We start from the raw sequence: 24,929 nt of genomic DNA on the forward strand, positions 1-24,929 counted from the left end.
TGTGTGTGTGTGTGTGTGTGCACGCATGAAAGCCTTGGGAGGTAAAGGGAGAGAGAGGGAGAACAATCAAAGAGAGAAACGTGTGTTGGCCGAAGCTCGCTCTACCACTGTCTGTCTGTCTGACCTTTGCACTGAAAGTTATTCAGTGGAATCTGTGTGTGAGAGAGAGAGGAGGGAGGGGGGGGGGGGTCGAGCGAGAGGTGGGCGGCGGCTTCAGGATTGTCTTCACTTCCTCAGTTTTTCCGTGTGGATTCAGAAAGACAGCGTGTGTAGCTCTGTGTGTGTTTACATGGATTTGGTTTAGTGTGTGTGTGTGTGTGTACATCTGTGTGGTTTACCGTGTGTGTTTGTGTGTGTGTGTGTGTGTGTGGTTAGTGTAACCGTGTGTGTGGTACATGTGGTTAGTGTAACCGTGTGTGTGTGTGGTTAGTGTAACCGTGTGTGTGTGTGGTTAGTGTAACAGTGATGGACACCGATTGGGATCTAAACTATTACAACTATACCCAGCTGGATGGACGATTCAAACAACTGCAAGGTAGGCTGGATGGCTGAGGGACCCCTTAGCTGAGAGAGACATGAAGCAGGGACCCCTTAGCTGAGAGAGACATGAAGCAGGGACCCCTTAGCTGAGAGAGACATGAAGCAGGGACCCCTAAGCTCAGTGGTTCTCAACCTGTGGGTCGGGACCCCCAGGGGGGTCCCCAGATTATTTTGAAACATTGTTTTCTCACTGAACAGTAAACAAACCAACATAAAGTTTACTTGTATAGAGGGTATCTGAACATTTCTTAAGTTACAATTTAAGTAATTAAAAATAATAATAATAATCATAATGGCTCTAAAATGAAAAAAAAAAAAACATTGGACAAATTGTCAAATATAAGGGGCAGAAATTGTGAAAATAGCAGATCTACTTGCTCAACGCCTCGTGTTGCAACGTGTTGTGAGCATGTAGATCGGCTATTTTCACAATAGAAGCGTGTTATATAAAATGTAATGCCTCAACTCTTAGTGCTCGTCAGGGTGGGGGGTCCCCAGTTAAAATATTATTTGGGGGGTCGCAGCCTGAAAAGGTTGAGAACCACTGAGAGAGCGATGAAGCAGGGACCCCTTAGCCGAGAGACAGATGAACCTTCACACACACATTCATACAGTGATGGCAGAGGAAACCATGCTTGGCACCAACCTGCTCATCAGGAGCAGTTAGGGGTTCAGAGTCTTGCTCAAGGACTCTTCCACACTAACTCTGGGGGAGCCCGGGATCCAACTAGGGACCCCTCCCTTGAGCCACTGCCGCCCATTTAGAGGGTGTGCGTATGCATAAAGTGAGTGGCAAACGAGTGGCAAAGTGAGTTTATTGTGGTTCTGTTGGGATGTATGGGCTGTCAAGGCCAGAAAGTTGCTTTTTGACACATCTGGGACACTACCAGTCAAAGTGACTACTGGCCAATCACAGCGCGTCTTTTCCGGGACTTATCAGTTCAATTCAACAGAGCTTTATTGGCATGTTTCCATCCAGTTCCTCAGATGTTCTTACAGGCTGCGTACGAAAAGACCCGCCCCCACCTGCCTCTGATTGGCCTACCGACTTCCGTTTCTATGACGCTCGTGGAAGCGATTGACGCGCGATAAATGGTAAATGGTGCATTTATATAGCGCTTTTATCCAAAGCGCTTTACAATGTGCATTACATTCACACACACATTCACACACCGATGGCAGAGGAAACCATGCAAGGCACCAACCTGCTCACCGGGAGCAACTTGGGGTTCAGTGTCTTGCCCAAGGACACTTCGACATGTAGACAGGAGAAGCTGGGATTTGAACCTCCGACCCATGGATCATTGGCCAACCCACTCTACCTCCTGAGCTACAGCCGCCCGCTGCGTAGGCACCAGAGACCTTTCTATGTCTGTGTTCTCCATCCTGACACATCCTGGACTAATTAATAAATATGATTAACGATGTAATTGTGAGGCTTTGTAAGCACACAGAGATTAGACTGACAATGAGCCATGAGGAAAATAATGCATTATGTATTGGACACAATGTGCCATGTTTATTGCCTATGACGGTAGTCCCATATGACATGATGGACTGGACTATCTCCATATATAGTGTTCTCCACATCTCCATGTTTAGGCCCTATCGCTCACACCCTAGGTGGGGTTGGCGATAGGGCCTTTTTTTGTGTGGAGTTTGCATGTTCTCCCCGTATCTCCTAGGGTTGATACCCTCACAAAAACATGAACAAACTCCCCCCAGAATGATAACAATTAGAATCGTCAGAGAAACGCTGTGGTTGGCCAGACAGTCAAGAATTGGCGCGATGTCACTCTGAGGTCGCATTCCACCCTCAGGTGTCTTACTAGTATGTTCTACTTAAGATTTGGTACAAACTAGTTATGGAAGTGGTTGTTATCTATGTCATCCTGTATATCGTCACTGTCGGGAAGAAACCTTGTAGAAAATTTGTAGTTTCACATTTGCAATTTGTTTTTCACAAAGTAAAGCACTGCTTCATCACACAAGGCCATCGCACAAAAGTAGTGAAAACAGCCTATCTACAAGCACACAACGCCTCGCATTGCGAGGCGTTGTGTGCTTGTAAATAGGCTGTTTTCACTAGTTTAAATCATTTTTTAAATGATAAATGCAAAACGAACGGTTTTGGACATACAAGGATTCCACACTACAACAACGATATGTACGTTGTCAGCTTGTATATATATTTCCACTATTTCCACTTGTATATATTGTAGATATTTCCACTATTTAATATCATAACACATGCATTTGAGCCATGGACCACCATTTGTTGAGAAGACCCAACATGTATAGCATTTTAAATCCTATTCTCAAGTCACTTTAAAAATGTGTGCAAATCTTGAATATATGTATTTATAGAGCAAACATTTGTAACTCAAATGTTGCTTCTGGGGGGTCCATGGAACTAAATATTTTGCAACGGGGGTCCATGGCCAAATACATTGGGGGTCCTTGACGTGAAAATGTTTGAGCACCACTGACATAGAAACAGTTTAAAAAAAAAACGTAGAAGGATTTAGAAGACACTTATACAGTAGAATCGTGTCAAAATTATTCAAAGACTTGCACACATTTTCACGATTTTTCTAAAATCTACAAGCTCGCAGCTTTTTTAATAGTTAAAGCATAAATTAGTGTGTAATAATGCGTTCCCAGTCTAAATGGGTTAATAACATGTAGAGTCATTGTTATTGACATGTTTGACAGACAGCTGTCAGACGGGCCAGGTCATTGCACCGACATGTTTCTGATGTTATGATGTCATCGTAATCATAATGTTGGTTCAGGGACTCTGACCCACGCTTATGGGATATTACCCTGTCAATCATTGACACGACTGAGTGCGCGGGCAAGCATCTTTATGACCAGAGAGAGAGAGAGAGAGAGATAGACAGTGATGTTACTATAGGTTTTCAATGTAATGGGTCCCGGGACCCACAGGTGGTCATTCAAATGGGTCCCAGAAAAGTTTTATGAGTCCTCAATACAATGTTTTTGAGCGCTGTGAGCTTGTAGATCGGCTATTTTCAAAATGTTTGCCTATTTCTTATATTTATTTTACAATTTGGCTAATGTTTGAACTTAGAACTACTAAAACTACTAAAACATGTGCCCCTAATGAATTCGGGCGCGCAAAATGGCGTCGGACGTCGGTGGAATCAAAACATTGACGTTTCTATCGCCTGTTTAATGTGGATTTTATTTGTGTTAACGTAGGGTAACAAGTAGGATGCTTTCACCCATGAACAATGGTGGTGTCTGTGGAATTTTAAAATGTTTTTCTTTTACTGCGACCCGGTAAATTATTTTAACATGGACTCCAATGGAGGCGCATCCCCGGGACCCCAGGACCATGACATGAATGAGTCCCTGGGCGACTTGAATGAGTTTTTGATGCGGGATGCGCACGTAATGACATCACTGGATAGATCATTAAACACGCTACTTTATTAAACCATAGATTATTTATTTCATAATCCATCAGTTCCATTGATTTTGCACCTGTAATAGAAAACAATTCAGGAAAACCTGCCACAGTGGACACGCACACACATACGTGCACATGCATACGCACACACACACACACACACACGCACATCCATACACACACACACGCGCACACCTCAGACCTCTGCTGGATGAAATAATGCAATAAACACCGGGGCCAGCGGGGGTGGCTCAGGAGGTAGAGCGGCCTCTTGGGAACCGCAAGGTTCCCAGTTCGATCCCGGGCTCCCCCAGAGTTAGTGAGGAAGAGTCCTTGAGCAAGACTCTGAGCAGGTTGGTGCTGCACATGGTTTCCTCTCACACTGTATGAATGTGTGTGTGTGAATGTAATGTACTCTCATTGTGAAGCATCTTGGATGAAGGCTGTATAAATGCATCATTTACCATTTAAATGGAATTGCTGTTTGTCCCTGAAATACTCTGTAGGAAACCCTGTTTGTTAGAGCAGCGTTGCTGCTAGCCACGCCTTAAACACGCACGCACGTGCATGTACACACACACACACACACACACACACACACACACACACACACACACACACACACACACACACACACACACACACACACACACACACACACACACACACACACACACACACACACACACACACACACACACACACACACACACACACTGTGTGTGTGTGTGTGTGTGTGAAGTGGGTCTTGACCTTTGCCCCCTCAGTGTTCAGATGGTTAATGGTTGAACGGGTCTGGGGTTCTACTCTGTGTTGTCTGTCCTTGAGCCAGGCACTGATAACAACCTCACCGTTTAGAACTCAGCTACTTTTAAATCTGTTTGATACAATACGTGTTAATTACTAATTAGTTCTATATTGTGACAGACAGTAATCATTGCTATAGAGTGTTTGTTCAGTAACAGTGTTAAATAGCTCTATATTGTGACAGTAATCATTGCTATAGAGTGTGTGTTCAGTAACAGTGTTAATTAGCTCTATATTGTGACAGTGCGGCACTCATAGATCTTGTAGATCTGCTATTTTTGAAAAATCATCAACATTTGTTCATGATTTCACGAAGTCTTTGAATATCTTTGACCCGATTCTATTCTAAATCCTTCTTCTGTATCAGTGGTTTCTCAAACTTTTACATGTCAAGGACCCCCAAAATTACATGCATTTGGCCGCGGACCCCCCATCTAAAAATATGTTGTTTCAGGGACCACCCAGAAGCAAATATTTGAGTTACAAATTAATGTTAGCTTTTAAAAATATGTATTCAAAGAAAAGAAAAAAAAAAGATTTTTCAAAAATAGCAGATCTACAAGCTCGCAGCGCGGTCTTGTATATCTGCTATTTTTCAATAGTTAAAGCTTAAAACAATGGTGATAATGTGTGAAAATACACTCCAGGTCTGAATGGGTTTTAAAGGCTTAATAACATGGCGTAATGTACAGGTATTTAAAGGGTTAATAACATGTGGTTTAATGCACAGGTATTTAAAGGGTTAATAACATATGGTTTAATGTACAGGTATTTAAGGGTTTAATAACATATGGTTTAATGCACAGGTATTTAAAGGGTTAATAACATATGGTTTAATGCACAGGTATTTAAAGGGTTAATAACATATGGCTTAATGTACAGGTATTTAAAGGGTTAATAACATATGATTTAATGTACAGGTATTTAAAGGGTTAATAACATATGGTTTAATGCACATGCGATCCTACAGACGCGCGCCAAGGTTCCTTTGAGTCATCCTGCCCCCCGACTTCCTGTTTACCTGTTTCCTGTTTGGCCACATCCTGTTTCCTGTGGGCTCGGTACAGAGCTGTGTTACAGACACTCGTCATGGAAGCACAGATGATCTGAGACGTCCATACACAAACACTAGCTTTAGATCCTACTCAAGGAGAATGACACCGTCTTATTGTACCAGCTGTGACCAAGTTAATAAAGGGATATTTCAGAATGACACTGTCTTATTGTACCAGCTGTGACCGGGTTAATAAAGGGATATTTCACAGAGTCATTTTATCCTCTATTCAGACTTTATTAGTGTTTGAGAAAGAATTTACCTACATCCCACGAGGATGATTTAAACCCAGACAGTTTTTAAAGGAGTAGTTCACCCCCAAAATTACCTTTTCTTCTATTGATTACTCACATCATAGACACTTAACAAAAATGGGGACCCAAATGCATTTGCATTTGCATTGATATGGAAAGGTAACTGGTTCCATAATTTAGGGGCTCAAAACAGAGAAAGTCCGAACTGTCGTTGGGACAGTGTGTGTGGTGGGTGGAGGGAGGGAGGCTGTATGGACAGTGTGTGTGGTGGGTGGAGGGAGGCTGTATGGACAGACAGACAGTGTGTGTGGTGGGTGGAGGGAGGCTGTATGGACAGTGTGTGTGGTGGGTGGAGGGAGGCTGTATGGACAGTGTGTGTGGTGGGTGGAGGGAGGCTGTATGGACAGTGTGTGTGGTGGGTGGAGGGAGGCTGTATGGACAGACAGACAGTGTGTGTGGTGGGTGGAGGGAGGCTGTATGGACAGTGTGTGTGGTGGGTGGAGGGAGGGAGGCTGTATGGACAGTGTGTGTGGTGGGTGGAGGGAGGCTGTATGGACAGTGTGTGTGGTGGGTGGAGGGAGGCTGTATGGACAGTGTGTGTGGTGGGTGGAGGGAGGCTGTATGGACAGTGTGTGTGGTGGGTGGAGGGAGGCTGTATGGACAGACAGACAGTGTGTGTGGTGGGTGGAGGGAGGCTGTATGGACAGTGTGTGTGGTGGGTGGAGGGAGGCTGTATGGACAGTGTGTGTGGTGGGTGGAGGGAGGCTGTATGGACAGTGTGTGTGGTGGGTGGAGGGAGGCTGTATGGACAGTGTGTGTGGTGGGTGGAGGGAGGCTGTATGGACAGTGTGTGTGGTGGGTGGAGGGAGGCTGTATGGACAGACAGACAGTGTGTGTGGTGGGTGGAGGGAGGCTGTATGGACAGACAGACAGTGTGTGTGGTGGGTGGAGGGAGGCTGTATGGACAGACAGACAGTGTGTGTGGTGGGTGGAGGGAGGCTGTATGGACAGACAGACAGTGTGTGTGGTGGGTGGAGGTAGGGGTGGGCGATATGGCGATAATTATCGTCTCGGCGATACAGCTTTGCCACGATAGGCCATTTCAGAATATCGTTTCTCTCGTGATACAAACAGTCATTTAGAAAAGGCTCTGGATATACAGCGAGTGCACGTTCCATGAGTCGCAGCTCTATTGCTTAATTTATACTTCTATAGTACGGTGGTGTAATTCGCCAAAAAGAACAGATCTACAAGCTATAACGTGTCGCGGCTCAACGTGTCATATAGTTTGAGGATCTGTCCCCTGCTTTCACGGCCCCTCCCCCGTGCAGCACGCAGACAGGCTACAGAGTGTCTACAGCACTGACTGAGTTGTGATTGTGTGCAGGAGCACGGCACAGTGGTCCACGATTTAGTTTCACTTTCACGGGACTTAAAGCAGTGATGCAGCTTGGCCTGCATTCTTTGAAGCATATTTTTCATAATGGATGCATTAAACTAACAGGACGCAAACTACTTATCCGTCCTGCTATCGCTATCAGCCATCTCACTGTTTGCAAAGCTGAACTGTGCTGGAGTCTCATCCATAGCTGTGTGTTCTGGCAGTATTGATGAGATGATTTAGATCACCTTGTAAATCCATGCTTCTGTTTTTATTAACTATAAACAAGTAGCTATTTGCTGCTATTTGTAAAGTGCTTATGTTTTCACCATTGATGCATGCGTGTGTCGTCGCGAATCGCGGTGAAATCGTCGCGTCTATTTTGCGTCTATTACATAATTGGCTTAGTTATAAAAACCATGCCATTATTGTTAGTAGAAAAGCGAAAAGCTAGGATGATAATGAGTGAGTAATTCTCTAAAAATAAAGCTTGTATCATAACAAACCTCCTGACTTTGGTTGGTCATAAGGTAATTTGTTTTCCCTCAAGTTTCAATGGTAAGGCATGGGTTGTTGTCAACCTGTGGGTCGAGACCCCCAGAGAGGTCCCGCCAAATTGTTTTGAATATAGCCGATCTACAAGCTCACAACACTCAAAAAACATTTCAAGGGAACCCATAAAATATTTCTGGGACCCATTTGAATGACCTGAACCATCATCACACCAACTAGTAAATATTTTGAGGTAAAAAATGATAATTGTTTAATCAAAAATCTGAATGTTATCATTAAAAAAAAACATAGATTAGGCTATCTATCTTTCTATCTGCAGCATAAAAATGAATAGATTATCTATAGAATATCTGTGTGGGTCTAATAAACCAACCATAAGGTAATTTGTTTTCCCTCAAGTTTCAATGGTAAGGCATGGGTTGTTGTCAACCTGTGGGTCGAGACCCCCAGAGAGGTCCCGCCAAATTGTTTTGAATATAGCCGATCTACAAGCTCACAACACTCAAAAAACATTTTAAGGGAACCCATAAAACATTTCTGGGACCCATTTGAATGACCTGAACCATCATCACACCAACTAGTAAATATTTTGAGGTAAAAAATGATAATTGTTTAATCAAAAATCTGAATGTTATCATTAAAAAAATCATAGATTAGGCTATCTATCTTTCTATCTGCAGCATACAAATGAATAGATTATCTATAGAATATATGTGTGGGTCTAATAATCATAATAAACCTAAAAACTCGCATAAAACAGTATCGTGATAATATCGTGTATCGTGATACTGCATGAAGCATATCGTGATAATGCTTTTATCCAGTATCGCCCACCCCTAGGTGGAGGGAGGCTGTATGGACAGACAGACAGTGTGTGTGGTGGGTGGAGGGAGGCTGTATGGACAGACAGACAGACAGTGTGTGTGGTGGGTGGAGGGAGGCTGTATGGACAGACAGACAGTGTGTGTGGTGGGTGGAGGGAGGCTGTATGGACAGACAGACAGATATTAACTAGGGCTGTCATGATTATGACATTTTACGTGCCGTTATTGTCACTCAAATAATTGTGATTAACAATTTAATTGTGTTTTTGTCGTTGACAATTAGGCCTACATTTCTGGTTTGGCTTAAGTTGTAGGCTTTGAAGTTGCACACGGAGGATATAACAGATAACCAGAAATACAATCACAACACAAGCTTGAAGATCTGCTATTTCCGCTATTTTTGAAAATGTTTGGAAATAAATTAAACATTTTCAACATGGAAACGATTGACCATTATCAAATAATTGTGATGACACGACAGACAGACAGACAGTAACGTGTCTCTCTTTCTCTTAGTGGTGGGCGATATAGTCATAAATATCGTTGAGACGATACAATGTCTCCACAATATGCCTTTTCAGAGATATCTTATGCATCGTGATACGAGGGAGAGCCTTATAAAAAACATCCTGTTGAATTGTCAATACAGAGATTCGTTGCAGAATCCATTTAAACCTGCATTTTGGTCTAAAGCTGTAGTTCTCAAACTCTAAAATGTCAAGGTCTCCCCTTAACACTGACAGTATACAAATGAAACTTACGGGTCCATTTGGTTTCATTTGTATACTGTCATAGTATCAGATACTTGTAAGGGTCAATTTAGACCTCCCAAAAGTCCCTGTACCCCACTTTGAGGACCACTGGTCTAAATGCTCTCCTTTTTCTTTTAGTTTTTGTTACCTTGTAGGTGGTTGTTGTACTGTTAAGTACCTTGGAAAATAACCATACAAACATGAAACATGAAAAAGAATCGCGATAAGATTGTGTATCGTAACCTGACTGCGCCAGATGGTGGCAGCAGTGCGTATGCCTGCATACCACTCTGCTTGCCATCATCTGGGATCGCTCCGGCAGACCCGATGTAAGGGGCGGGCCATTTTTTCAAATTCTTTAGCAGGTGATTGGATGGGGCCGTCTCTCTATCACAGTCTGGGAGTGCCAACTCCAACCACTCATATTGGCTTGTCTGCATGACGTTACACCCAGAATCCGCCTCCTGGGTTTCCACGTGGTCTGCAATCAGACTCTATTGGCTCAGAGCCGCTCAGAGCCTGCCCGTAGCTGCCGCTGATTGGTCCGGCCCGGGACTTTACGAGTGTTATCAACTCTCCCAGAGAGATCTCAGATGGTAAAGTAGGGCGGTACGCACTACTGCCACCATGTGGCGCAGTCAGGTTATGTGTATCGTGATACAGCTTGAAAACATCCAGTGATAGTGTATTTTTCCATATCGCCCACCCCTACTCTCTCTCCCCAGACGAGCGCGAGGCGGTCCAGAAGAAGACCTTCACCAAGTGGGTGAACTCTCACCTGTCCAGGGTGTCCTGTAGGATCTCTGACCTTTACCTTGACCTCCGAGATGGACGCAGTCTCATCAAACTACTGGAGGTGCTGTCTGGGGAGAGACTGGTAGGTGCACACACACACATGCACGCACGCACGCATGCACACGCGCACGCACGCACACACACACACACACACACACACACACACACACACACACACACACACACACACACACACACACACACAGTCTCATCAAACTGCTGGAGGTGCTGTCTGGAGAGAGACTGGTAGGTGCGCGCACACACACACACACACACACACACACACACACACACACACACACACACACACACACACACACACACACACTACACAGTCTCATCAAACTGTAGTGTACTAGTAATGCAGTGTGTTATGTCCAGCCCAGGCCCACTAAAGGCCGTATGAGGATCCACTGCTTGGAGAACGTGTTGTAGTGTGCTAGTAATGTATTGTTTATGTGTGTGTGTGTTATGTCCAGCCCAGGCCCACTAAAGGCTGTATGAGGATCCACTGCTTGGGGAACGTGTTGTAGTGTGCCAGTAACACAGTGTCTATGTGGTTGTGTGTTATGTCCAGCCCAGGCCCACTAAAGGCCGGATGCGTATCCACTGCTTGGAGAACGTGGACAAGGCTCTACAGTTCCTCAAGGAGCAGAGAGTTCATCTGGAGAACGTTGGGTCACATGACATTGTGGACGGGAACCACCGGCTGATCCTGGGTCTGATCTGGACCATCATCCTCAGGTTCCAGGTACAGTGGTTCACCAGTTAATCCGTCAGCCTAGGGGGCCACAGACCCCTTTAGGTACCCACGATTCCCTCACAGATGGGTGTGTCTGAAGACACACTGTAACAGACACTTAACTGTACAAGATACACAACATATACACACCACCTCATCCTGGGTCTGATCTGGACCAGGGCATTCACGAATAGTGATTTTTAGTATTCGTATTATTCGACCTCAAAGTATTCGAATAGTCGAATATTCGACAGGACTGGCCAAACTGTCAAATATTAAGTAAGCAAGAGGCGAACATTGTGAAAATAGCAGATCTACATGCTCGATTAGATTTATTAGATTTATTTATTTGCACAATAAAAAAACAATACAATGTTAACTTTATTACAAAAAAAAAAGCATGAAAATAAGTACACTAACACACACTAACTGTACAAGATACACACTACTACACACTGTAACAGACACTAACTATACAAGATACACACTACTACACACTGTAACAGACACTAACTGTACAAGACACACACTACTACACACTGTAACAGACACTAACTGTACAAGATACACACTACTACACACTGTAACAGACACTAACTATACAAGATACACACTACTACACACTGTAACAGACACTAACTGTACAAGACACACACTACTACACACTGTAACAGACACTAACTGTACAAGATACACACTACTACACACTGTAACAGACACTAACTATACAAGATACACACTACTACACACTGTAACAGACACTAACTGTACAAGATACACAACATATACACAGCACCTCATCCTGGCTCTTATCTGGACAATCATTCTACACACACTCCATTCTTACACTGCCAACGTTGAGATTCCATAGTTGTTTTCCAACTGAGAGATCTGAACATGAATCGTTCAGAGTTGGGCAGGGATAAGCTAAATCATAATGAGATGGAAAAATGTTTGATTCTTACTAAGGCTGGGACTTTAACTGATTAATTGCGATTAATTAATTACAGAAAATGTACGCGATTAAAAAAATTTATTAATTCGTTTTTGCACCACAGAACCTTCAGTTTCGGGCATACCGATCATAGCGATGCACCAACCAAGAAGAGACAACAAACGCAAAGGGAGAAGTAGCCGATCAGAGCGCTTTGCTTGGCCCAGTGGATGTGAAATTTAGATTTTAAAAACTCACTCGTTGATTCACTCGTACAACAAAATGTGTTTTACTTTAAAAATAATGCTTCTCAGGTCAAATATCAATGTGCGATTAAAACGTGATTAATTGCGATTAATTAATCACAGAGCCTGTAATTAATTAGATTAAAAGTTTTAATCACATCCCAGCCCAAATTCTTACTTTTGCAAATCAATGCATCAGATCAGTCTATGACCGTCTAGGGGTGGGCGATATGGTGATAAATATCATCGAGACGATACAATGTCTCCACGATACAGTATGCCTTTTCAGAGATATATATATGAGATGTGATGTGATACAATGAGGGAGAGCCTTATAAAAAAAGAAAATCCTGTTGAATTGGTGTACATTTGGTTTAATTTGTACAATGTCTGAGTTACATACTTGTAAGGGTCAATGTAGACCTCCCAAAAGGAAACCCAGAGAGTCCCTGGACCCCAGTTTGAGGACCACTGGTCTAAATGGTCTGTTACTCCTTTTTCTTTTAGTTCATATTACCTTAATTGTAGGTTGTTGTACTGTTAAGTAACTTGAAAAATAACCATAAAACCAACATGAAAAAGAATCGTGATGAGATCGTGTATTATCATACCGCTTGGAAAAATATTGTGATATTGTATTTTTCCATATCGCCCACCTCTATGACCGTCCAATCTCCACTGTGTCAGACTGCAGACAGACTGCACTGCGGCACCGGCCCTAGATCAAATGGATGAAACCATTGGTCAGGCATCACAACCATTGATCAGGCATCACACACGCTCACATGCATACCGTGATTATTTTTAGGGAGAGCAAATAAAGTTAGTTATTATGATGATGGTCGGCTTTTTCTTTTTGTTTGCCTTGGGCAGCGTGGTGCCTGATGCACTGTGCATGCTGTGCGTCAGGGTAGCGACGGCACTGACCCTACAGCCAGCAGACACCAGCTGTACAACTAACTATTCATTCATTGTGTTATGTTTGTTCCGTACAGATCCAGGACATCAGTGTGGAGACAGAGGACAACAAGGAGAAGAGATCGGCCAAGGATGCTCTGCTGCTCTGGTGTCAGATGAAGACTGCTGGGTGAGATTATTACACTGAAAAAAATATTATTACACTAAAAATAAGATTATTACACTCAGTTAGATTATTATTACATCGACATATATGCTCTAGGGCTGGGTCGGTATCGACATTTTGTTATCGCGGTAACCGTCTTCCCATTTACCGCCGGTATTGCGGTAATTACCGCACCCCCGTATCTATTAACACATTGACCGCCATTTTAACATACCTCCGTACTCCCACCTGCCATTCGTCTCCATAGACTTCCATGTAATTGGGTGTGCACGGATCATGCACACCCATGCCTAGATAATGCACCACGTGTGTCCACATTGCTCACAGCTTTCAAACAAAAAAATCCGAATGGAAATCCGTTCAGGCATTCATGAGATAACAGCCACTATGTTTAACAAAGATGGCTGCCAAAATGGCTGCCATGCTTGAAAGATGGGGTTGCTATGGGGGTTAAACATGCAATTTCGCGATTGCTATCATGCCTACTCCATTTTCCAAAAAAAAATTTGATTTTTTTTTTTTTTTTTTTTTTTTTTATTCTCTGGACTATCGGGCCTGGCGGGGAAAGACATTGGAATAATCTCGGGACTATCGGGCCTGGCAGGGAATGAGTTAATTAACCGATTTAGTGCCACTGACTTTTAACGGATTAAAATGTCCAGAGTGCCCGCCCCCGCCCCCATTCACTCCCGTTATCTTATTTTGAAGGCCAGAAGGCCACGAGCTGATTACTTCCGGTCTGACGTCATCGCATCCTGCGACGGAACCGATCGTTGTTACGTGCATGCCATGCTGGATTGCATCGGAGTATTTATACATGTGTTATATAAGCGAGCATCTGCCTCCATCTTCGCTTCTAAAGTGTAGTTTTGAGATAATGGACATTAAAGATGAGATCCCCGTCCACCTCAATGTTATGGGATGACTATTTTGTGCTAGTGGAGCCGTGATGATGATGAATCAGCGACGAATTTCGTCTCCGGACATCCGGCCATTCTACTCGGTAATGTACTCAACGTTACAGTAATAGATTACTTTTCGCGAGACATCTCGCGTTTGGCACTATAAGTACTCGAGTACTTTTCGTGAGACATCTCGCGGTTGGCTTTTAATGAGTTAAGGTTCGGCGATAAGCCAAAATATTGCAATTGTCTTCCCAAAAGTCGCCTCTCCACAGCCTGACTGCCCGAGCGATACATCCCTGTACAGCACAGTGGGTCTGGCTTTGAAAGGAGCAGATCTACAAGCTCACAACACGTCGCATCCGCGACGCGTTCTGAGCTTTTATATCTATGCACTGTTGGGTTACCATAGTAACGTAGGCTCCTCAGCTGTGTGTGAACAGGGGCGTCAATTGGGTATGGCAGGGGTATGCAGCTGCCATACCCTGGTCCCAGGGGGGGAAGATAAAAGTTAGTTCTAAATATAAATCCATGAATGTCTCTTTGTCTATCTGTGCTGGTTATTATGTTGGTAAATTACAGTAAAATAACTACAAATGCAAAATGTAACAAAATGGTCACTTTAACAAGGTATTATAATTATATTATAGGTATTATATATTATATGTACTTCTTAAAATAAATATATCATGCATGTTGCTAAGGTATGGCAACACCAGTCATGTTGCCATACCTTAGCTTTTTCTGAACTGACGCCACTGTGTGTGAACAAACCAGAAGAGAGAGACGGGTAGTCAGGATATGTAAACTCCATAACTCTATGGTAAACTCACGTCTCAAAACGCAGTGATTGAGTGCTGATACAGGTTTTAGTTACAAGACTTGACAGAAAAGGTTATAAAATCGCCGACGGGGCTCATCGCGCGTCGCGGTTGAAAAAGTACAATTGTTTCATTTTCGGTTTTAGTCCACGCAGCCTGCGCTCCGCTCGTAATCCGTATGAATAAAAAAAGAAACTGCGGAGCGGTGATCAGAAATGAAATCAATGAGGGGAGGAGGCGGCCAGAATGGTCAGAAATCTAATGAGAGCGGACGGTCTGGAGGGGATTTAACCTTTTATAGATAACTATGGATTTAACCTGCACATGGCTCTATATAGCCTACCGCAATGTTTTATTGCCTGCATTTGAGACGGATGGATTCACACCAACAGTGAAGCGTTTGCTGTAGCGAATCGAAACCACCGTTTTTTTGTGGATTTGCATTCGTTTCTTTGATTAAAAAAATAATACGGATGCGTCTTCACACATGCCCAAACGTTTGTATTTTCCGACAATACGTTAGAGGATTCGTTTTAATCGCAATAAAACGTGCCTGTGTGAATGCCGCCTTAATCAAAGTGAACTGTTCTTAAACGGTGTGTGTTTTTTCCAGGTATCCCAACGTGAACATCCACAACTTCACCTCTAGTTGGCGTGACGGCATGGCCTTCAACGCTCTCCTCCATAAACACAGGTACGTTGTGTACAGTTTGTATGAGAAATACATGTGTCTCCAGAGCCCCTTTTCGACTGCAGCTTTAGCACCACACTACACCACACTACACCACACCACTCCACTCCACTCCAAACCACACCCCACCATAAAATATCTACATTTTCCATTACACAAAAGTACACCTATCGGTAAGAAACAAAGTGACCCTTTTAACTCTTTCTCGGCCATGGGGAGACATTTATATTAAACCGGATTAAACCGTACTTCTTTAGTACTCAAATTAGCCAGACCGGAATTGACCATACTAGGTCATTAAAAACGAAATAAATAATGATCGGCTGCCCTTCTCCATCTAACCTTCGGTCTAACCAATAGTACCATTCTTCTCTGCGCATGAACCGGAAGTGCTGTTGATCGCTCTCCCTGGCAAATCAGCCATCTCCCATAGACTTACTGTGTAGACGCTAGCGTTAGCCTAGCCGTTGTCCTATAGGGGCTAGCTAGGCTAATGAAAATGTTTACATGGACTGTACATATGGAGATGATCACATGCGCCCACATCGATGTGCACGGATCGTGCACGCGAAGCGCACAGGGAGGAAGATGCCTCTGCCAAAACCCCCACTATATGCCAATGCAGAGCTGAGACAATTCGCTGGTAAGTAAACAACAGGGGATCGTGATGTGCGGTAAAAAGAATGACGTTACGTGGGATCGCGCTGATGGTCTTGTAAAATGAATGCTGTCTCAGATCATAATACAATAATAGAAATTTCCGGCTAGTCCACCGACAAGCCATTCTGGCCAGGCTGTGAAGGTGTTAACTGTGATTATAACACACTATACATTTCTATTACAACTATCCTAATTATAATGCCGTATAATGGATTATAATTGTGATTATAATACACCATAAAGTATTAATGTATTACTATGATAACTAAAATACACTATAATAGATTATAACAGTGGTTATATAACACAATAGAATCTATTGTCATGTATTACAACTATATCCTGTTGGTCTGGTGTTTGGCCCTGTTTGGCCTAGCTCAGACCTACTCTGGATTGGATACTTTTTAGTACCAGGTTTAGTACCACTTTCACACCACTCTACCAATGTCCTTGTAGTGGAAACACCTGGCACAAATGGGCGGTGTGGAGTGGTGTGGTGTTGGGCCATGTCAGTGGAAAAGGGGCTTATGTAAACACATATAATACATATATCATAACACATATACAGTATGAGCTATATTTTCACCCATGTCTTATCCATTATCCCTAAACGTCTTTGCCCTTTTTTTTTTTTTTTGCTCTTTTGAAAAACATTTTAGAATACTTCAAATAACCAATCTGCATGAACATGTTGTGAGCTTGCAGATGAGCTATTTGAACTATCTAACATGTTCTTCTTCAAAATTGTAAAACAAGGCAAATAAGTTTAGGGATTAGGGGTAAGGCATGGACAAAGATTGAGCCCTATATCTATGTAAACACTTACATGAATGCATACTGTATGTCACAAACTGGTTTGTTTTGGGTAATATTAGAATTATTTTCAATTCCTTTCAAGTTTGGGCGTTTGTTTGGAGTGACTGTTACCATGCATACATCGGCTGCTGTGTGTTGTGTAACGAGAGTGTGTGTGGGTTGTGTAGTTGTGTTAACTGTGTGTGTGTGTGTGTCTGTTGCGTGCAGGCCGGATCTGATTGACTTTGACAATCTAAAGAAGTCCAACGCTCATCACAACCTGCAGAATGCCTTTAACCTGGCAGAGCAACACCTGGGACTGACCTCCCTGTTGGATGCAGAAGGTAGGAGATATACTCTATTAATGTAAAACCTGTTCTGTTGTTCTAAAACTTGCAGCAAGGGGGAGCAAGAGAGCTAGTGTAGGGAGAAGAAAAAAAGAGAGAGAGGAAGGAGAGAGAGTTTTGTTGTGGATGTTACACTGGTCTAGCAGACTGCAGTTCTCGTTTTGTATTGTTTTTGAATGGACAGTAAAACGTTTATATTCTCAAGTGGTCCCTCATCTTTATATAACACCTCCAAGTTGTTATTTTAATACTCAAGGGGGAATTGAGACATTACAGCATAGTGTGTATGGATGGTACGATGGTGAACGACACTCCGGCATTCGCCTTTTATTTGCTGAGCTGCATATCCGGTACCACTTACACCCTCTTTGGTGAAACGGCGGTTGCGATGCGTTGTGAGCTTGTAGGATCTGCTGTTTTCCTGTGCCCCAGGATAATGGATGATGGGGATATTTTGGTTATCACGATAATATTGTAAATTATTTTGGTCACAATAATCTTGATAGGAAATTCTCATTAACCAGGATGGAGTTTAGTTCAGTTTGTCCCCAATTAGGCCTGGGGCCAATTCTGATATCTTCACAAATTGGTACCACCCAAGGTGACCGTACATTTTTTACATTTTTGACTTCCTACATGTCTCTAGTTTACATTTTGGTATGATAACCCTTTCTGAGACCCAGCTTAATTGATGTTATCAGCCGCTAGAGTCGGTCTCCCATCGACTTTCTATACAGGAGGAAAATACCCTGAAAACCTTTTTTTTCTGGGTATTTAAGTAGGATCTGAGGGGTCTAACTAGGGGTTTGTCATGATGCTGAATCCATTGCAAGCATTTGTTTTGCACAAAAAACATTCCTTGGGCTAGAAAAATGGCCACAGAAAGCGATGGTTTAGTGATGAAAAGTGATGAGTCATCACTTTTCATCAGTTTCATCAAATGTGTGGGCGTCTTCTGTGGCCATTTGTAGCCCAAGGAATGTTTTTTGTGCAAAACAAATGCTTGCAATGGATTCAGCATCATGACAAACCCCTAGTTAGACCCCTCACATCCTACTTAAATACCCAGAAAAAAAAGGTTTTCAGGGTATTTTCCTCCTGTATAGAAAGTCGATGGGAGACCGACTCTAGCGGCTGATAACATCAATTAAGCTGGGTCTCAGAAAGGGTTATCATACCAAAATGTAAACTAGAGACATGTAGGAAGTCAAAAATTTAAAATATGTACGGTCACCTTGGGTGGTACCAATTTGTGACGATATCAGAATTGGCCCCAGGCCTAAATGCTGTTATGGAATCCGTAGGAGATGCAAGGGAAAGGAGCGCTTGTTTTCAGTGATGACGTCGGAGGCGCACCGTCTCAGGCAACCATGAGCCATGTGAGACACCGGCGAGCAAGCGGTAGCGAGTCAGTCGCCGTGTCGAGTGGTGCAAAGGTCGCATGAGCCGACTCAGCGCCGTCCGAGTTGCATACACTGGGGTACAGAATAGTAAATCTTCATTTTTACTTCACACCGACATTCGGCACCTCCGCGCGGTCCAAGCGAATACAGCGGAGCGCTCCCAACCTCTGGTTCAGCCAATCACAAGCCGCGGCTTCTAATTTATTCACCCCCGTATCCTACGGATTGCATTATCACGTCCCTGATCCTCCTCTCTGCCACTGACTGCAGCCCCTCCATTCGGAGGCCAACAACTGAGCTGGCCTTTTATTTAGCTTGTTCAGCTCCCAGGCCTTAATGCCACTTCCTCAGCCAAAGCAGAATGCTGGCTACAACAGACTGATAAAACACCTCCCCAGCATATCACTGCATAAAGCAGAATGCTGGCTACAACAGACTGATAAAACACCTCTCCAGCATATCACTGCATAAAGCAGAATGCTGGCTACAACAGACTGATAAAACACCTCTCCAGCATATCACTGCATAAAGCAGAATGCTGGCTACAACAGACTGATAAAATACCTCCCCAGCATATCACTGCATAAAGCAGAATGCTGGCTACAACAGACTGATAAAACACCTCCCCAGCATATCACTGCATAAAGCAGAATGCTGGCTACAACAGACTGATAAAACACCTCTCCAGCATATCACTGCATAAAGCAGAATGCTGGCTACAACAGACTGATAAAACACCTCTCCAGCATATCACTGCATAAAGCAGAATGCTGGCTACAACAGACTGATAAAACACCTCCCCAGCATATCACTGCATAAAGCAGAATGCTGGCTACAACAGACTGATAAAACACCTCCCCAGCATATCACTGCATAAAGCAGAATGCTGGCTACAACAGACTGATAAAACACCTCTCCAGCATATCACTGCATAAAGCAGAATGCTGGCTACAACAGACTGATAAAACACCTCCCCAGCATATCACTGCATAAAGCAGAATGCTGGCTACAACAGACTGATAAAACACCTCCCCAGCATATCACTGCATAAAACAGACTGATAAACATGACAGCAGCCTGCTGCACACATTAAAGGACTTGAGCCTCCTCGGGAGGGACAGTCTGCTCTGTCCCTTTTTGTAGACAGCTTCCGTGTTGTTTCTCCAGTCCAGATCCTTGTTCAAGTGGACTCCTTGGAACTCGTTCTCCACCTCTTTCCCCTGGATGGTACTGGGGTCCTCCTCCACTGACCAAACTACTGGACACTGAATGTACTAGTAGTACCTCTAAAGGGAGTTCCAGACGATACGTGGTCACCGCTTCCTAGTAATTCATTTTCAATGAAAGGCGGGCGTCTCTTATGGCCGTGCGGAGAGGTTTAGGGGCGGTGAGGTGAGCGGGCACGGTCCCGTGAAAAACCCATGTACGCGGGCGGTGAGAGATGGACTGTGTTCATCTTTGTGGACTCACTGAGCGAGTGTGTTTGTGTCTCACCGCGGCGCTGACACCGATGATCCTAGCGGCAGCCCCCACGGCAACCGCTGCTCATCTGAAGGACCCCTTATACTTATTATTACTAATTCTACTGTGTGACCAAACTACAGTTATTATAATACAGGGATTGTGCAACCTGCTGCCAACTTATGTATTGCTAATCTTACTCCTTATGTATTGCTAATCTTTGTAATGTACATGTAATAAATAAATACATGGATGTTATTGTTTTTCAGACATCAGTGTGGATCATCCAGATGAGAAGTCAGTCATCACCTACGTGGTCACCTACTACCACTACTTCTCCAAGATGAAGGCTCTGAAGGTGGAGGGGAAGCGCATCGGAAAGGTAGCGTTCGCTGCCTCTGTTCTGTTAGCGTTGTAGTTACAACATGCTTTCAACAGCACTACTTTTAACATAGGGCTGTGACTTTTAACTGATTAATTGAAATTAATGAATTACAGCAAAATAACATGCTTAAAAATGAACACGTTTTAATCGCACCTGGTTTGTTGCCCCATGGTCAGAGTGAGTAACGAGGAACTTTCCCTGCAGGTTTTGGACAACGCCATCGAGACGGAGAAGATGATCGAGAAGTACGAGTCTCTGGCCTCAGACCTGCTGGAGTGGATCGAACAGACCATCATCATCCTCAACAACCGCAAGTTCGCCAACTCTCTGCTCGGAGTGCAGCAGCAGCTACAAGCCTTCAACACCTACCGTACCGTGGAGAAACCTCCCAAGTTAGTAACAGAAACTCACATAACACCTACCTACTGCACCGTGGAGAAACCTCCCAAGTTAGTAACAGAAACTCACATAACACCTACCTACTGCACCGTGGAGAAACCTCCCAAGTTAGTAACAGAAACTCACATAACACCTACCAGCTGTACCGTGGAGAAACCTCCCAAGTTAGTAACAGAAACTCACATAACACCTACCTACTGTACCGTGGATAAACCTCCCAAGTCAGTAACAGAAACCCACGTAACACCTACCTACCGTACCGTGGAGAAACCTCCCAAGTTAGTAACAGAAACCCACATAACACCTACCAGCTGTACAGTGGAGAAACCTCCCAAGTTAGTAACAGAAACCCACATAACACCTACCAGCTGTACAGTGGAGAAACCTCCCAAGTTAGTAACAGAAACTCACATAACACCTACCAGCTGTACCGTGGATAAACCTCCCAAGTTAGTAACAGAAACCCACATAACACCTACCTACTGTACAGTAGAGAAACCTCCCAAGTTAGTAACAGAAACTCACATAACACCTACCTACTGTACAGTAGAGAAACCTCCCAAGTTAGTAACAGAAACTCACATAACACCTACCTACTGTACAGTAGAGAAACCTCCCAAGTTAGTAACAGAAACTCACATAACACCTACCTACTGTACAGTAGAGAAACCTCCCAAGTTAGTAACAGAAACTCGCATAAAACCTACCTACCGTACAGTGGAGAAACCTTCCAAGTTAGGAACAGAAACTCACATAACACCTACCTACCGTACAGTGGAGAAACCTTCCAAGTTAGGAACAGAAACTCACATAACACCTACCTACCGTACAGTGGAGAAACCTTCCAAGTTAGGAACAGAAACTCACATAACACCTACCTACCGTACAGTGGAGAAACCTTCCAAGTTAGGAACAGAAACTCACATAACACCTACCTACCGTACAGTAGAGAAAACTCCCAAGTTAGTAACAGAAACACATATAGAGAGAGTGCGAGTGAGTGGCAAAGTGAGTTTAACGTTGTTTAATGCAATCATTTAGGACTTCTCTGTTTGGATGTATGGGCTGTCACGGCCAGAACATATATATTTTTTTGCCACTCAAAAGTTATGCGTTCCCGCATAACTTCTGTGACCAGAGTGCGGGACCACTTGTCTAACTGTGTCTGTGTGTGTGTGTGTGTGTGTGTGTGTGTGTGTGTGTGTGTGTGTGTGTGTGTGTGTGTGTGTGTGTGTGTGTGTGTGTGTGTGTGTGTGTGTGTCTGCGTGTGTGTGTGCGTCTGTGTGTGTGTGTGTGTGTGTGTGTGTGTGTGTCTGCGTGCGTGTGTGTGTGCGTCTGTGCATGTGTGTGTGTGTGTGTGTGTGTGTGTGTGTGTGTGTGTGTGTGTGTCTGCGTGCGTGTGTGTGTGCGTCTGTGCATGTGTGTGCACGTGCCTCAGGTTCACAGAGAAAGGTAACCTGGAGGTCCTGCTCTTCACCATCCAGAGTAAGATGAGAGCCAACAACCAGAAGGTCTACACTCCCAGAGAGGGCAAGCTGATCTCTGACATCAATAAGGTGGGTACTGTATGGGATGGTGGGGTAGAGCAGTAAGATGAGAGCCAACAACCAGAAGGTCTACACTCCCAGAGAGGGCAAGCTGATCTCTGACATCAACAAGGTACGTACTGTTACTGTATGGTATGGTAGGGTAGAGGGACAGAGTAAGATGAGAGCCAACAACCAGAAGGTCTACACTCCCAGAGAGGGCAAGCTGATCTCTGACATCAACAAGGTATGAGTTTATTTCAGATCCCCATTAGCTGTTACACCTGGCAACAGCTATTCTTCCTGGGGGCCACAGAAAATAATATACATATAAAAAAAATAACATATGTTTACAAATATCACAGAAAAATATATTTAATCAGATAAAATACTCGACAGCATAAAAACACGGTTAGTGCATTCAGATAATGTTACATGGTATACAGTGCATATATACAGAATTACAATGAATCCGGATGCATGATAAAATGCTTTAGTCTGTTCTTAAAGTGCCTTTTACTGTTAATTGTTGTAATAGGCCTACATACTGGTAGAGAGTTCCAAAAAGTCATTGCTGTCTAGGGATGGTACGATAAGTAAGGGCTAATGTCTGGCGGGATGGTGTTTTCCTCTGGTGTTTCAGTCCGAGTGTATCAAAGGGTGCGTTCGGAAATGCGCACCGGACTGCGCGGGCGTTCGCGGGCACTCGCGCCTGCGGCGCTCGGGCGCGAAGAGCAGGACCAAGGTCCGCTGGCCTTCGTGCCGCTGGCAATGTCGTGGACAATAAAACGAGCGCACCCTTTGATACACTCTGACTGAATCACCAGTAGAAAACACTCTCTCAATGTCTGGCTGAGTTATCCAGAAATAGAAGTCCCGACATCCTGATCATCAGGCTGAAGGGACGACCGCTCAGACAGACATTATCCTTAGCTTATTACACGGCTAGTCAATAACATTAATAATTTGACTCAAAACTAAAACAAAACAAAGTATTTCCTTGCTTACAGTAGTCAAAGTATTGCATAAGTGTTCACTCCCAGCGCAACACGGTCTCCTCGGGAAACAAGCAAGTGCTGGTCAAACAGAATCCATTTCCTGATACTGCATTGCCTATTTCTTCAAATATTTTAATTCTTGAGTGCAACGTTTAGTTGTAAATGTAGCTGTGTGTTTGTTTACATGGCTGACATGTTGGATACGGCACTACATTCACGCAGTGCAACCTGAGTGCAGCAGGTGTTCTGAGCCTTTGATTATCGGTCCGTTATCAAGAAATAACAGACTGCTGATTTCAGCGATTGACCAATCAGAATCAAGCATTCAAACATGGTGTGTAATAAGCGATATTATCGTTTAACGAGATAAAACAAACACTCACAATAATCGTATTGTGGAGATTTCATTTATCGTGCTATCGTCCTCCATCATGCACTGGGATCAATTCACCTTTTATTTACCAAGCTGCATATCCAGTACCACTTAAACTCTATAATTGGTAAAAGGTACTTATAATATATGTACTGTACTTGATACAGTCTTTTTCACTCTCTATCAAATGTCTTTGCCAAATAATATCCCCAGTGTGAGCTTGTAGATCGGCAATTATTTCCGTCATAATTGATGTGAACGCCGATATATCGTTATCTTTATTGCGTCCGGTGGGCGTCCCAATGGTATTTCAGAAAGCCTTTTCTGAACCAGCAGATTTGCAGATGTAAAATGTGCAGGCAGCAACCGGGAACGCCTCACAAAGAGAAGGTCCTGGGTTCGATTCCCGCCAGCGACGCTGTGGGCGCTGGGGGCGTTGCAGTAGCCTAATCCTGGTCTCTATGCTGCCTCCCCCTTGAATGACATTGTGACACTCATTTGTCCGTCCAATCAGACGTGGGAGCGCCTGGAGAAGGCGGAGCATGAGCGCGAGCTGGCCCTGAGGACGGAGCTGATTCGCCAGGAGAAACTGGAGCAGCTGGCCAGACGCTTCGACCGCAAGGCGGCCATGAGAGAGACCTGGCTGTCTGAGAACCAACGGCTGGTTGCACAGGTACTAACACTACCCTACACTACCCTAACACTACCCTACTACACTACCCCATACTAACCCACACCATGAGACCTGGCTGTCTGAGAACCAACGGCTGGTTGCACAGGTACTAACACTACCCTACACTACCCTAA

General features: G+C 43.9%; 1 protein-coding gene across 1 annotated transcript in view; it reads left to right on the forward strand.

Moving 5' to 3' along the window:
• The first annotated feature begins 414 nt into the window (after window positions 1-414).
• Window positions 415-24,929, forward strand: part of LOC308282508 (spectrin beta chain, non-erythrocytic 1-like) — a 96,731-nt gene continuing 72,216 nt past the window's right edge. The window contains exons 1-10 of the mRNA XM_080722873.1: window positions 415-535; window positions 10,287-10,438; window positions 10,934-11,107; window positions 13,273-13,364; window positions 15,698-15,778; window positions 17,459-17,574; window positions 20,711-20,823; window positions 21,031-21,218; window positions 22,664-22,781; window positions 24,637-24,795. Coding sequence (XP_080578999.1) covers window positions 466-535; window positions 10,287-10,438; window positions 10,934-11,107; window positions 13,273-13,364; window positions 15,698-15,778; window positions 17,459-17,574; window positions 20,711-20,823; window positions 21,031-21,218; window positions 22,664-22,781; window positions 24,637-24,795 — 1,263 coding nt within the window. The 5' untranslated portion in view covers window positions 415-465. The remainder of the gene's footprint in view (window positions 536-10,286; window positions 10,439-10,933; window positions 11,108-13,272; window positions 13,365-15,697; window positions 15,779-17,458; window positions 17,575-20,710; window positions 20,824-21,030; window positions 21,219-22,663; window positions 22,782-24,636; window positions 24,796-24,929) is intronic.

The sequence above is a fragment of the Nannobrachium achirus genome (genome assembly GCF_963921795.1).
Source record: "Nannobrachium achirus genome assembly, chromosome: 3".
Classification (NCBI taxonomy): Eukaryota; Metazoa; Chordata; class Actinopteri; order Myctophiformes; family Myctophidae; genus Nannobrachium; species Nannobrachium achirus.